The sequence below is a fragment of the Symphalangus syndactylus genome, chromosome X (genome assembly GCF_028878055.3).
Source record: "Symphalangus syndactylus isolate Jambi chromosome X, NHGRI_mSymSyn1-v2.1_pri, whole genome shotgun sequence".
Taxonomy (NCBI): domain Eukaryota; kingdom Metazoa; phylum Chordata; class Mammalia; order Primates; family Hylobatidae; genus Symphalangus; species Symphalangus syndactylus.
The window spans coordinates 109,159,418-109,174,725 of record NC_072447.2 but is presented as its reverse complement, the minus strand read 5'-3'; the positions used below and the strand labels follow the sequence as shown (position 1 = coordinate 109,174,725).

At 38.2% G+C, this 15,308-nt stretch overlaps 1 protein-coding gene across 1 annotated transcript in view; it reads right to left on the bottom strand.

The window, feature by feature from the left end:
* IL1RAPL2 (interleukin 1 receptor accessory protein like 2) overlaps nucleotides 1-14,118 on the bottom strand; it is a 599,554-nt gene extending 585,436 nt beyond the window's left edge. Inside the window, exon 1 of the mRNA XM_055267708.2 lies at nucleotides 13,805-14,118. Coding sequence (XP_055123683.2) covers nucleotides 13,805-14,118 — 314 coding nt within the window. The remainder of the gene's footprint in view (nucleotides 1-13,804) is intronic.
* Nucleotides 14,119-15,308: the final 1,190 nt, after the last annotated feature.

The following is a 15,308-nucleotide window of genomic DNA, read 5'->3' as shown; positions in this document are numbered from 1 at the left end:
GGGCAGTTACAGAGGAAGACAGCTTTAAAAACAATGCTGCTGGGAGAAAGGCCCAGCTCTGATGGGTGAGAGAAGGGGATGGATATTTCATGGGGACCAATGCCTTGGTCAAAAACAGTGAGTTTTATCTCTAGAAAAGCTGTAATGGTCCTCTCTGGGCTTGCCATTTGAGATAACAACAAGCAAAGTGGTGAAAGGCAAAAACCAGGGAAGCCTTCATTGACCTCTTTTTTTCTGATCATCCATTCACATGCCAGGAAGTCAAACTTGGCTATACCTGTCTCTAAAATAATGGAAAGTAAAATTAAACTATATTTTATTTAGAAACAGCAGTGATTTTTTTTATCTTTGTTTTATGTCACGTGGGATCAAAGTCAAAATTTGAGCAGAGTGTGTATATGTTGACACTACCTAATGACATTACCTAATATAGAAGCTTCCCTAAATGCTTAAAAATCAGAATTTTCTGTGACTTTGTACCCTGCCATAAAATACTGGCATTGCCAATATTATTATTTGGACTGTCACCTCGTAAAATTGCCTTCCTGTCATCTACTTCTATTGGTATAACAATATACTAAAAAAATGATTCATGTGAGCAAATTGAAAACGTCCAGACCCTACTGATCTGAGGGTTTCGGCGAATAAGTTGACAATCAGTATGTATGGAAAGGCTGCCCTGTGTGTGGACAGTGTGCATGGTGCTTAAGTGGCAAGCTTTAGATTGAGCTTAAAAGGAGGAGAGATCTCTTGCTCGAGAGTAAAACATAATAATGTAAATATGAAACATGGTCAAGCCACTTTCCTTGTAGGAAGTAAAGGGAAGGCACTGACAGGGGATCAGGGTAACAGGAATAAAAAATTAAAAATGTATATACTATATCTCTATACTCAGGTAAGTGTATATTGCCTTAGTGTTGAAGAGTGAGATCTGGTCTGGAAACAAGTGTGTAGATTCGTATTGGCTTGGGTCTTGCTTGAATGTGATCAAGGCCCCAAGGTGGAAATATACATTACCCCTCTCACTTAGCTTTTCTCTGTCTCATATTTATAGATACAGACTATACCCATCAAATATTAATGAGCCATCTTACCAAGGTGGATCACTCTTCAGTGTGGTGAGAGAGTGGAGATGGTTCCATGTGAATTTATCAACACCTGTGAGAAAACTGGTTGGAGTACATACTAAGACTAACAATGCTTTAGTCAGCAGCACTGCCTTTCTTTAATGAGGGTCAGGTCATAGAAGGGAATTTGCCTCCTTTAAATATACATTTTCTCTGTGGAAACATAATCTGCGAAAAACGTGCCTTATTACCTGACTGCAAGTTAAGGTGCTCATTAGTTGAGTCTTTTAGCTTCTTTTCTAAGAATTGGTCAATGTCTAAAATCTCATGTTTCAAAAACATCTGAAACCTTCATAAAGCAAGCATTATTGTTAGGTTCATACTCAGAAAAAAACGCCTCGATAAATCCAGGTTCCGACCAAATTTACCTCCCTGTTTTTCCCTGTGCATGGCCCATGTATTACTACCTCCTTGCCCTGGGACATTGTTTTATCTGCCTGGGAAGACCTCTACTATCACCACCTGTTTAGATCCTCAAGGGCCATCTCAAACAAGCGAGATTCTACAAGACAAAAGCTATTTTTCCTACTTTTTACTGTACTATTTATCTTTCCTATAGCACGTGTCACTTTCCCTCATGTATGATGGAATAAGAGCCATCAAGTTAGTGTTTGCAGCTTTTCCCTTCTTCTTGCCTTCTAAACATAATTCTCTTTTTCACCGCATTGGTCTTTTTAAATGCAACAACTTTTACAAAGATCCTTGGTATGGCAGGTTAGTTCCTGAGATTTTATTGTGCAGAATAGGAGTAATGGGCAGAAAGAGCTGAAGAATTGCAAGGAGCACTGCTAGTTTAATTAAATTACATTGGAAAGGGCAAAAAAGAGCTTCTTGAAAGGAAAAAAATGCTAGAGGATGAGAAAGGGCAAAAAGAGAAGAAACTTGTAGGGGATGCATTCCAGGAAGAGTTTTTTAGCGGGTAATGAGAGGAGCAATGACAGAGGTTTCTGCGCAGCTGAAACATACAAGAGATACTAGGAGTGATAGTAATGTCAAACAATGATTTTTGTTGCCGCTGGTTACAAATGGGCTTATCTTTGATATTTTTCAAGGGACTACAGTAAATCTATCCTCAGACTTTAAAAAAAATATGTTTAGTTGCTAGACTATGTTTTCTAGGATACAATTTAATGATGAACCACATGGGAGTTATGCTTGTTTGATTGTGATTTGTATACATGTCCTAATTCCCCTTTTAATTTGTTGTAAGTCAGGAGCCCTATCATTCACTTTTGCTTTTTTTAGTACCCTCTGTACAGGAAGTACTCAATAAATATTTGTTTAATGAATAATAAATACCTGAGAGCTAAAAGGATATTGGCTGAAAAACATCACTTTTATTAAAAACAAACAAAAACAAAACAAAACTGTAGTTAGGAAGGAATGAGATCTCATTTGTGTTCCACCATGAACATTTTCAACTTTAAGGTGAATGGAGGGAAGTAGTGTCATGCAATGAGTTTTTGAAAAAGATAATCATACATTTATGACACCTGATTATATTCATTCTAGCACTTTGTCATATACTGATGTATATGTTTCTCTAATTGATTCATCATGAGTCTTACATATTAGAGGTTTTGAAGTCAGAGTAAACAGACAAAAAGAGCTATTTAAGGATATATATGCTTCAAAATTCATCTCTATTTGGTGGAAAACAACTTCTAAGCACTTCTGTATATGTAAACTGAAAAGCGATCACAAAGGATTTTAAACTTGGTAAAACAAGAAGTCTGGTTCTCTGAAAATTCTTGCTTTAACTTAATCATCACTTTTCATGAACTTAGAATCTCTATTTCATTGCCCTGTGTTATCCATCTTTAATCAATAAAATTCTATCCTCATCACCAGACAATAATGTTCACTGATGAAACTAAAAACACACAGAAGCACAGAACTTTATATAGGCAAGAATTAATGCAAATAACCATACCTCATTTCTTGTAATATACAAATACAGATTACTATAAAGAACAGTGAAAACAGATAATAATTGAGAAGACAGTAGAGAAAACTGATAATGTGTATAAGCTCTGGAGTCAAACCTGTCCAAATCCCAGCTCCATCATTTACTACCCATGTGTCCTTGGGCAAGTTCTTCACTTTTATAAGTATCAGTTTTATCATCTACAATAATATGACCTACCTCATGAGTTATTCTAAGGATTAGCACAATGCTTTCATATAATAAAAGCTAAACAATTATAGTAGTAGTAGCAGTGGTGGTGGTAGTAAAAGTAGAAATAAGAGATAATGTATGGAGTGCTTACTCTATGTCAGTATTGGTGCTAAGTGCTCATCAACATTCTCTGAGGGAAGTACTGTGATCTTTGTTCATCTCCAAGTCTTCTCTCTCAGTTAATAGCACCATGATTCACCCAGTTGCTTCAGTCAAAAGCAACAGGAGTCATCCTTTATTCAGCTTTTTCTCACATCCAGGACATCAGTATGTCCTATCAGCTCATCCTTCAATATATATCTGGGATTCATTCACATCTCCCTATTTTTATAGCTACCACCACAATCCAAGCTACCATCACATCTCTCCTCAACTAATACAATTGCTTCTCAACTTGGTCTTCTTGCTTCTTCCCCTGTAGTCCATTCTCACCAGGCAACCAAAGTAATCATTTTTTAAATGGAAATCGGATCATATTACTCTCCAGTTTAACAAAAATAAATACTCATTTTATCTCTGATTACTAATTTAAAAATCAACTTTTTATTCTGGTCCACAATATGCAATAGCATCTGTCCTCTGTTCTCTGCCTGCTTTTCCAGCCTTATCTAGTAGCATTATTCCCCAGCTCACCACACTCCAAACAAACTGCCCTTCTTTAGCTTTTTTTTTTTTTTTTTTTTTACAGAGTCTGGCTCTGTCACCTAGGCTGGAGTACAGTGGCGCAATCTCAGCTCACTGCAACCTCCACCTCCCAGGTTCCAGCGATTCTCTTGCCTCAGCTTCCTGAGTAGCTGGGATTGTAGGCGTGCACCACCACACCTGGCTAATTTTTGTAGTTTTAGTAGAGACAGGGGTTACATCACGTTGGCCAGGCTGGTCTTGAACTTCTGATCTCAGGTGATCTGCCCGTCTCAGCCTCCCAAAGTGCTGGGATTACAGGCGTGAGCCACTGTGCCCAGCCCTTTCTTTAGCTTTCTTGAATCAAGCCTTTTCCCATTTCATGACCTTTACATGTGGTATTCACTTTGACTGGAATACTCTGCCCCAAGATTTTCACAAGGCTGGCTCCTTCTTGTCATTCAGGTCTCAGTTTGTATGTCACTTTCTCTGTGAAGCCCTTCTTGACCACCTAACTGAAAGTGGCCTCTCAGTCAGTCACTCCCCTAACATGACCCTTCTTCACTCTCACCAGTGTAGAATTATGATTACCCAGTGTAGTCTTGTGATTGCATTAGTTATTTGTATGTTTTCTCAACTCTAGAATGGAAGCTCCATTACTTTAATCTCTCATTCAATGCATTTACTCAACACATAATGCAAGTGTTCAAAATATTTTAAGTTGAATAACCAAATGGGTATTTATTTTCCATGTGAGGAAAAGCAAGGCACAGGTCACACAGCCATAATATACCATCATTCCCTAGGTTAATGCTGGAGTCAGAACCAATAGTTCAGAGTTTGCAAACTGTGAGTCCCCTGGTTGAACCTGAGTAGTCATATAAATTGCTCAAGGCCACACAATTTGTAAGTAATAAAACTGGGATTTGACTCCAAGCAGTCCAGCTCCAGAGACCATACTCCTAATAGGACACAGTAGTATTAATAGTAATATAGAAGATTGCACCACAGTGTTAGGTGTAGAAGAGTCCTAGCTAGTTCAGTAACTCTTAGTAACTCCTCCTTTAGTAACTGCTAAAAGGTAGATGCTGTGTCATAATTTTCTCTTGGGTTCACCATAGTGATAGGCACAATATTAGTCCACATAAGCATTGAATGGATATTTTCACTGAAGTTATTTTTCATGCCTGGGACTAGAGTTATTGCACATCTTCAGTCCTCTGCCCTTTTAAAGAGTTGCTGTTTCATCATTGACAGGAAGGAAGGTGGAGGAGAAGCACCACTTTATAGCAATAGAATCCTCTTGATAGAATACCAATTTCAGTACACCGTAGCTAGCAATAAGAACCCCTATACTGATCAGCGCATTTTTTTGGAGACTCCAATAGCCACACAAGAGATTAAGCTGGAATTGAGCCAGTTGCCACATAAAGGGACACCATATGACTCTACTACTGAATGCTCAAATGTACTCTAGGGAGAGTGGCGGGTTTCCTTTAATCTATCTTGCCATTGGAGTGTTGATTTTCCTGCTTCACTTTGATACAGATAAAACCTGCTGCAGCCCTACTTTAAGATGACTATACCATTACTCTCCAGGTTAATGTTGGAGTCAGAACCTATTAGTTTAGAGTGTGAGAACTGAGTTCAATGGTTGAATCTGAGTGTGGGCTTTTTTGGGCAGGAGGGTCCCATAAATTTAAAAATTGAGAAATTTCACACAATTGTTCAGATTTCAAAACATCAGAAAAACTGGCAATGTTGGGCCTATATCCTTAGTGCCTTCTAACATTAAGGGGTCAGAAAGAATATGAGGAGCCAGGAAAAGAACTTATGAAAGAGTAACTGATAGAGTATGAGGAAAGCCAAGAGAGTACTGTTCTCTGGAAGTCAGGTAAAGAATGTATTATCAAAAAGAAGGAAGTGATCAACTATGCCACATGACATTACAGGTCAAGTAATAGGAGAACTGAAAATTGGCCTGCCCGTTGGATTTAGCATTGTTGTGGTCATTGGAGACTTTTACAAGAGCAGGTTTGGAAGAGTTTGAAGGTAAAATTTTGATTGGAATGGGTTTACTAGAGAATGAGTGGAGAGGAACTCAAAACTGAATGCAGACAACTCTTTTGTTATAAATAGTTTTATTGAGATATAATTGATACACAAATAACTGCACATATTTAATGGGTACAGTTTGAAGGGTTTGGACTTATATAAATAATCATGATACCATCACCAGATAATTCTTTAAAGTAGTTTTATCCAAATGGGAGCAAGAAACCGGGAATAGTGGTTGTCAGGAAAGTGGAGTTGAGAGGATTTTTTTTAGATGGCATAAATATTGATCTGTATATATGCTGATGGAAATGATCCAGTAGAAATAGAAAATTTCATGATATGGGAGAGAGAGGAGAATTCCTTAGGTGATGTTCCTGGGTAAGCAAATAGGGATAGAATCTGGTGTACACATGAAGTGACTTGCCCTACATAGAAGCAAGGCCAGTTCATCTGTGGTAACAGGCTGGAAGGCAGAATATGTACGTACATATGCCAGTAGGTGGGCAGATGTAGTGGCAGTTTTTTTCCTGATTACATCATTTTTTTTTCTCTGTGTAACTGGAAGCAAGGGGGAGGAGATATTGGAGATCTGAGGAGTGGAGATGATATAAAATAGTCATCTAGGCAGATGGGAGACTGAATGGTCTAAGAATGTAAAATAAAACTAGCATTAAAGGTCAATTTGAGGTCCATGACAATGAATTTAATGTGAAACCAGTCAACATTATTATATATTTTCCTTCAGCCAAGTTTAGCTGCAAGGATGCAGGCATAGTATAGATGGACAGTTAGGTTTAAACAATGTTGTGGTTTTCACAAGCGAGTAAGATGAAGGGAGAAAGAGTCAAGAGAATCAAGAGGGTGTATATGGGAGTGATTATAATGATTGATCCACTGAATTGGAACTATGCTAGATGGGAAGAGAACAAGGTACAGTGAAAAACATGTGAGATCAATGAGAAAGAGGTTTGGGTGGAATCAACAGATTATTGGAGGTAAGGTACAGAAAAAAATGAGCTAGAAAAATAGGAGGTAGTGGCAATAGAGTAGAATGCATGAAATGAGATTATGGAGGGGATTGCTACAACTTGCAACACTCCAAAATGTTTCAGGTGGCCTGCCACACTCATTAAATTACCTTCTTGACCTCTGAAAAGATTTTGAGTTTACAACCTGCATTAGGTTAAAACCTTGATTCTGAGCAAAATAGCCATAAAACCAAGTCACTTAAGATTGTGTAATTATACAATGGATTAAACTAAAAAGTATATATAAATACCAGTGTTAACCAACTCATCAGTGACTATTTGAGATCAATTCTTCCTTTGTGGTTATCAAATATAACCTATTAATTCTTACAAAGCAGGTACTCCTGCTGAATAAACTGTAAACATCTGCTTCCTTCTAGTAAACAAACTGAATGAAGTTGAAATTACATAGTTAATGTACAACAGTATGGTTATATTTCTAAACATTACAACATATCTAATTTAATGCTAATGAAATGAAAATAAAGTAAAATGGTTACTTCTTTGCTATTTAAAATTTACCTATATAATTTTATTAACAAGTAGGTTATCAAATTGCCATAAAAATAATGGAATCAGAGACCCCTGCTTATAACCAAAAACAGGTAGAAAAATAACTAATTACATTTCATTTTGGGAATGAAATTCCTGCTGTCTCAAGATCCTGCTGTACGTTCTTGATCTTTTCTGAGGTCAATTAATTCTATAAGATCCAGGCTTTCATTTTTTGACAAGAAACTATCTGCTCTCCCGGAAATTGCTACCTGGGTAACCGACTTGTTGACACTTAACTTTTCACGGATCAATAGTTAAGTTGGAATTGGTATGTTCACTGTCCTTGAAAATCTCTGGGTAACCGCGATGGGAAGTAGGGTAGGAGAGTGGAAGGTGCTAAGAGCCATTTCTTTGTGTCTCATGTAGACTAGAGCATCACTTTCTTTTCTAAAGACACAGGTCTCTTTGCAATATGCCATAAAGTGAGTCCCATGATATATATTCAATGAATGTTTGTTGACTGAAATAAAAATACTTGCTTATATGTGATACCTAAGTATTTATAGGTCAGGATCATTTAAGTGACAATAAAATCAAGTAAAATTACTGTATACTTACATTTATTTCTTCTTCTTTTTGTTATGGACTATTTCAAACATAATAAAAAATACAAAGGGCAAATGATGAATCCTCATGTACCCACCATACAGATTCAAAAATTAGCAACATGCTACAATTTTCGTTTCAAATGTATCCACTCCCTCAACTTTTCTTCTGATGCTGTTTTGGTTGAGTAATAATCATTCAACTGTGAATTGATTATTTGCATTTGAAATCAAAGCAATTGTGCCTCCTGGCTAGACATATACTAAGGAACTGTTCAGAAAGATGTTGTGAGGCATTCAGATTTTGAGAACCTCACTTCTTTCAATGACTATTAGAGACCAAAAATATTTGGATTATGCTCCAATTTTATAAGGGAACTGCTTGTTCTGTTGACCTCGTTACAGAGGTAAATGGTCATAATAATTTTGAACCTCTAACTGATTCTCTGCACTCAGCCATAATTATCCCTAAATGTTAGGTTTTTACAGATGTTCAATTATATTTAATTTTGTGTGTGTGTGTGTGTGAGTGTGTGCATGTGAAACAGAGTCTCACTCTGTCACCCAGACTGGAGTGCAGTAGCACAATCTCGGCTTACTGCAACCTCGGCCTCCCGGTTCAAGCAATTCTCGTACCTCAGCCTCTCGAGTAACTGGGATTACAGATGTGCACCACCATGTCCAGTGAAATTTTGTATGTTTAGTAGAGACCGGGTTTTGCCATATTGGCCAGGCTGGGCTTGAACTCCTGGCCTCACGTGATCCACCTGCCTCAGCCTCCCAAAGTGCTGGGATTACAGGCACGAGCCACCGCACCTGGCCAATCATTCTTTTCAGTATCTGTGAATTCAATGCAGGATTATATGACTATATCTATCTTCATTCACAGCTTAAGTCACCCCTTGTTCCAAGTTGTTGAGAAAATGATATGTGAGATTTTGTCAAATAAGATTACCTTTATCATTTTCATCCTATTAATTCAAGCCTCCATTGAAAATACTGGTGTGATTCTTGGATTGGCACTGTCTCTCAAAATATGATTTAATCCTCTACCATTCTCATATTACCAGCCCGTTATTATGCTGGGAAATTCAACTAATCACTCTTGAGACTGGCCAAGGAAAAATTTAAAAATTATTCATTAGCCAAGTGGCTACTGAAAGGTCACAAATAGTAAATTTTTCTTGCTGTCATTCACATGGGTGGAGAATATTACTAAATATTTCATATCTTCATTTTTAATCACAGTGACATCAGTAGAGTAACTTCTAATGAGATCAATAAAACATAGAAAAGTCATTCGTGATTACCTTAAAGTGGTATCTAACTGGAGATTTTAGATGAATACTGACATTGTCAAATTAAGAGCCCTTTTCACTATAAATGTCACTCTTGGCAATTGCATAAAATCACCTGTACGGACTGAATTTCTCACTTGGCACATAATAGAAGTCAGTGGCCACTACTAGATATGAAAAACAGGTTCATTATTCACAGACATATGCTAGCTATTTCACTTATATACCTGGAATAGATTTATGTATCTCTGAGTTGACAAAAGCCTGATTGATTCTATTAGAACAGTGATTTCCAAACATTTTTTTCCTTACTAAGGCACACATGAGAGATAATATTCAACAGTTCCACCTATCTCTATCAGTCCCAATAGCTCCCTAAGGCTTGCTGCACAAAAGTTAAAAAGTCACAAGTTATGTTCGAATCTTAGTGGAATTCTTTTATCTTCTATTGGTCTAGATGTGAGTTGAGAACCTCTGATTCAGACGGTATCCAAAATAGACATAAAAAAGGCCAATCTGAAATGTACTTGAAAGAAAGGGCCACCTATAGGAAAGGACTTCAGGGACCTTAGGAAATTCAACTATCCCTAAAGTACTCCTTCACAATCTATGGCTTTGTTTAAAAGCAAATAGACCTTCAGCTGAGAGGACTTAGAAGCAACAACACCCCAGTAGCAATGAGCATACCTAGCAACCAAATCTAGGTTTCTAATGCAATTATCCATTAAAAAAACAGGACTCCTTGGAAAAATGGCTAATTCTAGAACTGGGGCACAAAATATATAAGATAAACCTGGAGCATCTTTCTACAATGTAAGGAAATGCTTAAAAAAAAAAAATAAAACCATCACTCCACGATGATAGAGTTGTATCAAAGGGACAAATGAGCCAACTGAAACAGCTTCCCATGGGCAAAGGTGGAAGAATTTGAGCAAGAAAATTAAGTAGAATTGCATTACAAGCCGGTGTATAATATAAATAAAAATGAGTCCATACCGATATAAATAAATGATGGAATACATAAGTAAGTGGGGAAGGGGAGAGACAAATTTCCATGCAGAAGAATTTGCAATAATTTATGTAGATATTTCTTCTTAAGTGTGGACTGTGAATAACAACTTTCTTCCAAAGACTACAGTAGGGAAAGGAAGAGAAAAAAAGAGTAACTTTACAGTGAAAAATTATAAACATCACCTCAAGCCAGGTGATCAAAGTCAAAATCAACAGTTATGAGTCATATTGATACTTTATACCCTTGATACAATGTGATGAGGATGGTATTTTTCCTTTGTAATCTTACTACTCAAAACATATTACCCCAGTCTAACGATGAGAAAAATATCAGATAAATCCCAGTTGAGGACCATTCTACAAATTATCTGACTAGTACACCTCAAACTGTCAAGGTCATCAAAAATAAGGAAAGTCTGACGAACTGACGCAGCCAAGAAGTGCTTAAGGAGACATGACAACCAAATACAATGTGCTACCAGAGATGGATACCGAAACAGAAAAAGAGGCATTAAGGAAAAACTGAAGAAATGTGAAGAATATATGGACTTTAGCTAGTAATAATGTACTACTATTGGTTCATTAATTGTAACAAATGTACTATAGTCATGTAAGATGTTAATAAAATGGGAAAGCTGGATATAAAGTGTACAGGAACTCTATATTATCTTTGCAATTATTATGTAAATCGAAGACTTCTTAGTTTATTGAAAAGCAAATAGTGGATTTTTATTACAGCGCCTCTTGTAGGGACAAAATACTGGAAACAAAGTGTATACTCATCAATAGGGAAATGATTGACTTGTGGTATCACAAAATATTAAGCAACATACAGTATTATATATTTAACCATTCAACCCAGCAATCCCATTATTGGGTATATACCCAAAGGAATATAAATCATTCTACCATAAAGACACATGCACATATATATTTATTGCAGCGCTATTCACAATAGCAAAAAAATGGAATCAACCTAAATGCCCATCAACGGTAGACTGGATAAAGAAAATGTGGTACATATATATACACCATGGAATACTATGCAGCTGTAAATAAGAATGTCCTTTGTAGCAATGTGGATGGCCATTATTCTTAGTGAAATAAGGAACAGAAAACCAAATATTGCACATTTTCACTTACAAGTGGGAGCTAAACAATGAGAACACATAGGTACAAAGAAGGAAACAACAGACACTGTGGCCTCCTTGAGGATGGAGAGTGGGAGGAGGGAGAGAATCAAAAAACTACCTATCAGGTACTATGCTTATTACCCGGGTGACAACATAATCTTTACACCAAACCCCCATGACGTGCAGTTTACCTGTATAACAAAACTGCACATATACCCTTGAGCCTAAAACAAAAGTAAAAAAAAAAAAGCTCTCTATCAATTGACTTGGAGAGATTTATACCACGTATTTTTACTAAGCTAAGAAAATGCAGAGAAATCTATAACCCTCCTTTCATTTTGTAAAACAATGAGGAGAAAATACCCATGTCAGTATGTTTGTATAATTAAAACAGCAGGGGAAATGCAGGTACGGATCACTAAGTTGTTATTATTGCTAGGAGTAAAGGAATGGGGTTAGAGCGGAGAATGGAAAAGAGGGGAGGTAACAGGACTGAAGACATTAGCAGGCCTGGGGAAGTAGCAATAATTTGTCTAATAATTCATTGTAGGCTTAGCACCTGTACATAGTGGACTGATGCTTTGCAAATAAAACTTTAAATTTGTGAAAACAACAAACAAAAAGCAAATGGTGTAGGGGGAGGAGAAGAGAGATAATTTTGATTGGTGGGTTTTTAATGACGATGGGGGATGGAAAGGAGATAAGCAAGGAAAGATTAGCAGCACCCTAGGGAATACAGTGTCAGTCACTAAAGCTGAATTACATCTACTTCTCAATTTTGCCAAGAGCTGCCCAAGTAGGAGAAAATACCACTTAACACTAAGGTGTGATCAGAATGATTGCTGTTCTCCCAAGATCCTGGAGATTTTTCCTACCACAAACAGAGACTAAACTCACCATTTGCTCCCCCATCACTCCATTTTCTTCCCCTACACACAAAAGTGATTCTTAGAGCATCCAGAAGGCTCTCTATTTATATGCCACCTTGTTCTCCCAGCCTTTTGAACAATGAGGCCTCGCCAGGGGCTTCCAAGTGCTTTTGATGAGGAAGTGACATAGCTTTGGCATCAAAGTTCACAGGACACAAAAATAGGAAAAGTCTGCATTTCCAAGGAGTTAAAATCAAATAGTAGAGTGCAGGTCCCTGGTGAGCAAGATCAAAGACTCCCAAAATTGCAGAATTGAAAGGTGGCTTAAAGGTCGTCTCAGCTACCTACTTCAATACCTAATCCAGTCTCCATTTGAGATGCTAGACGCTAGATCCTAGATTCTATCACTGGGGTAGAGGGGGAAGGGAGAACATACTGCAGAATCCCTAAGGGAAAAAACATATTGCTTTTTACTGTAAACTTCTTGCAAGCAAGAATTGTGTCTGTGATATCTTCCCACTATAGTACCCAGAAACTTAGGATGACTGTGTATTTACAGAGCTCGATGTTGATTATTTAAATACAGTGGACTCAAACTTGCATTGCAAATTCTATGAAGGATTTCAGCAGTAGTACATTTGCTGAGAAATCTCCCAGAAGCATTTGAAACTATTTTTCATCAACACGAAAGGCAAGACCATGGCCAAAATGATATTTCAGATCATTTTCGTGGCCAGATATCAAGATAATTGAGTCAACTAGCTGTATGCAAAACTAATTGTTAATATAAGACACTGGGGCAGGGGTGGGGTGAGGGAAGAAATGAGTCAGAAATTTTTCTTTTTTTTTTCCCCCTTTTTCGAGATGGAGTCTCACTCTGTTGCCCAGGCCAGAGTGCAGTGGTGCGATCTCAGCTCACTGCAACCTCTGCCTCCTGGGTTCAAGCAATTCTCCTGTCTCAGCCTCCCGAGGAGCTGGGACTACAGGCACCCGCCACCATGCCTGGCTAATTTTTGTATTTTTAGTAGAGACAGGGTTTCGCCATATTGGTCAGGCTGGTCTTGAACTCCTGACCTCAGGCGATCCACCCGCCTCAGCCTCCCAAAGTGCTGGGATTACAGGTGTGAGCCACTGCGCCCGGCCCGAGTCACAGAATTTTCTAAATTAAATAAGCACACACAGTAAATGGGAATCCTATTTTATGAAAATCTAATAGGAACTTGCTATGTAGTTCTGATAGATAATTAGAACTGGAATTTACTGAAGCTCCATATGTACTGCAACCTTTCAAGAACATATCCATTATACAACATGAGACTCAAGTCCTACTCAAAAGACTATCAGCCATGTGATTGGGCAATGTTTTCACACAACACTCACCTTAAAACACAAGTGTAGAATCCACTGTCTTGTGCCTCAGCTGAGTGAAACCATATTGAATCTTCCTCTTTGCTCATCCTGACCTCTGAAAAGATGATGGGCTCTTCCAAATCACCTTTGTTTTTGTACCACATAAGCCTGAGCCCAGTGCTCTGGGCCGTGCTATAGTTGGTACGAATATAACTGTAGAAAAGGGCACATTTCACTCGGACTGGTTCACCTGCCAAAGCCATGTATGTCTTGAGGTCCACTGACCAGTCAATGCAGCCATCCACTGAAAGAAAATCAGAAGAGGCATAAGATACAGTGAGCATTGTTGACAATAATAGTGTGAGCAGTAATCATCACCAACATGTCCTAAGTGCTCCACATAGATTACTTCATTCAATCTTCCCAGTGACCCTATGAGATAGACTTGTATCTTGCTTAGACCTTAGTAAGCACAGCCCCTGCTCCAGCCTTGTGCCTTTGGGGTATCTTCCAATCTTCTACAGCCACCTTCTGTTTGGGGTAGACCAGATTCTTCAAGGAGCTCCAGAACTCATGCCTATAGGGTTGTTCTGTGGCACCATGGCCAGGTCCTAATTCCAGCAGAGTAGCCAGGCAAGTTGTTTGCTTCTGCTAGCCTTGCAGTATTTCCATCACATTAGCCTATGAAATTGGACTACTAGAATGATGCTGCTGACATATTGGTTTTAGGTGACTCAAATTGTTTATATAGACAGGAGCCCCACAAAACAAATATTTCCAAGAGACCGCTACACAGGAGCCCCACAAAACAAGTATTTCCAAGAGGCCTCTACACAGCCTAGAAGCGGTCCTGAGATGAAGGCTTTTCTTCTTATTTTACAAATGAAGACACCGAGACAAAAGAAGTTAAATGACTTTGCCCAAGGTCACACGGCTAATAAGTGGTGGAAAACCAGTCTCTGATTCCAGATTGTGTTCTTAACCTCTACCCTATACTGCCTATGCCTATAATTGTGACAATAACAATTGTGCTATTATTTGCCTTTGAGAAAGTAAATGCTCTGGTTGGAAGCAGTAGGCACCTAAAGTGATTATTTGCTATTATATACATGCCAGTTTTCCATGGTATGACCTATTAATAGCATATATTTAATCATAGGTCAATTTCTCTTTATACCCTTAGGCCTCCCTTTCTGCTTAGCTGCTGAGTGCTCATCGGAATATATTATATTACTGTCAGCTGTAATCAAATAATATTAGGTAGGCAAATCTACCATTAAAGAAAGACATGTACAGTAAATTCCTTATTTTCCAGAAGGGTTAAAAATGAAATGCTGTGGGCCGGGCACGGTGGCTCACGCTTGTAATCCCAGCACTTTGGGAGGCCGAGGCTGGTGGATCATGAGGTCAGGGGATCGAGACCACGGTGAAACCCCATCTCTACTAAAAATACAAAAAATTAGCCGGGCGTGGTAGCAGGCGCCTGTAGTCCCAGCTACTCAGAGAGGCTGAGGCAGGAGAATGGCGTGAACCC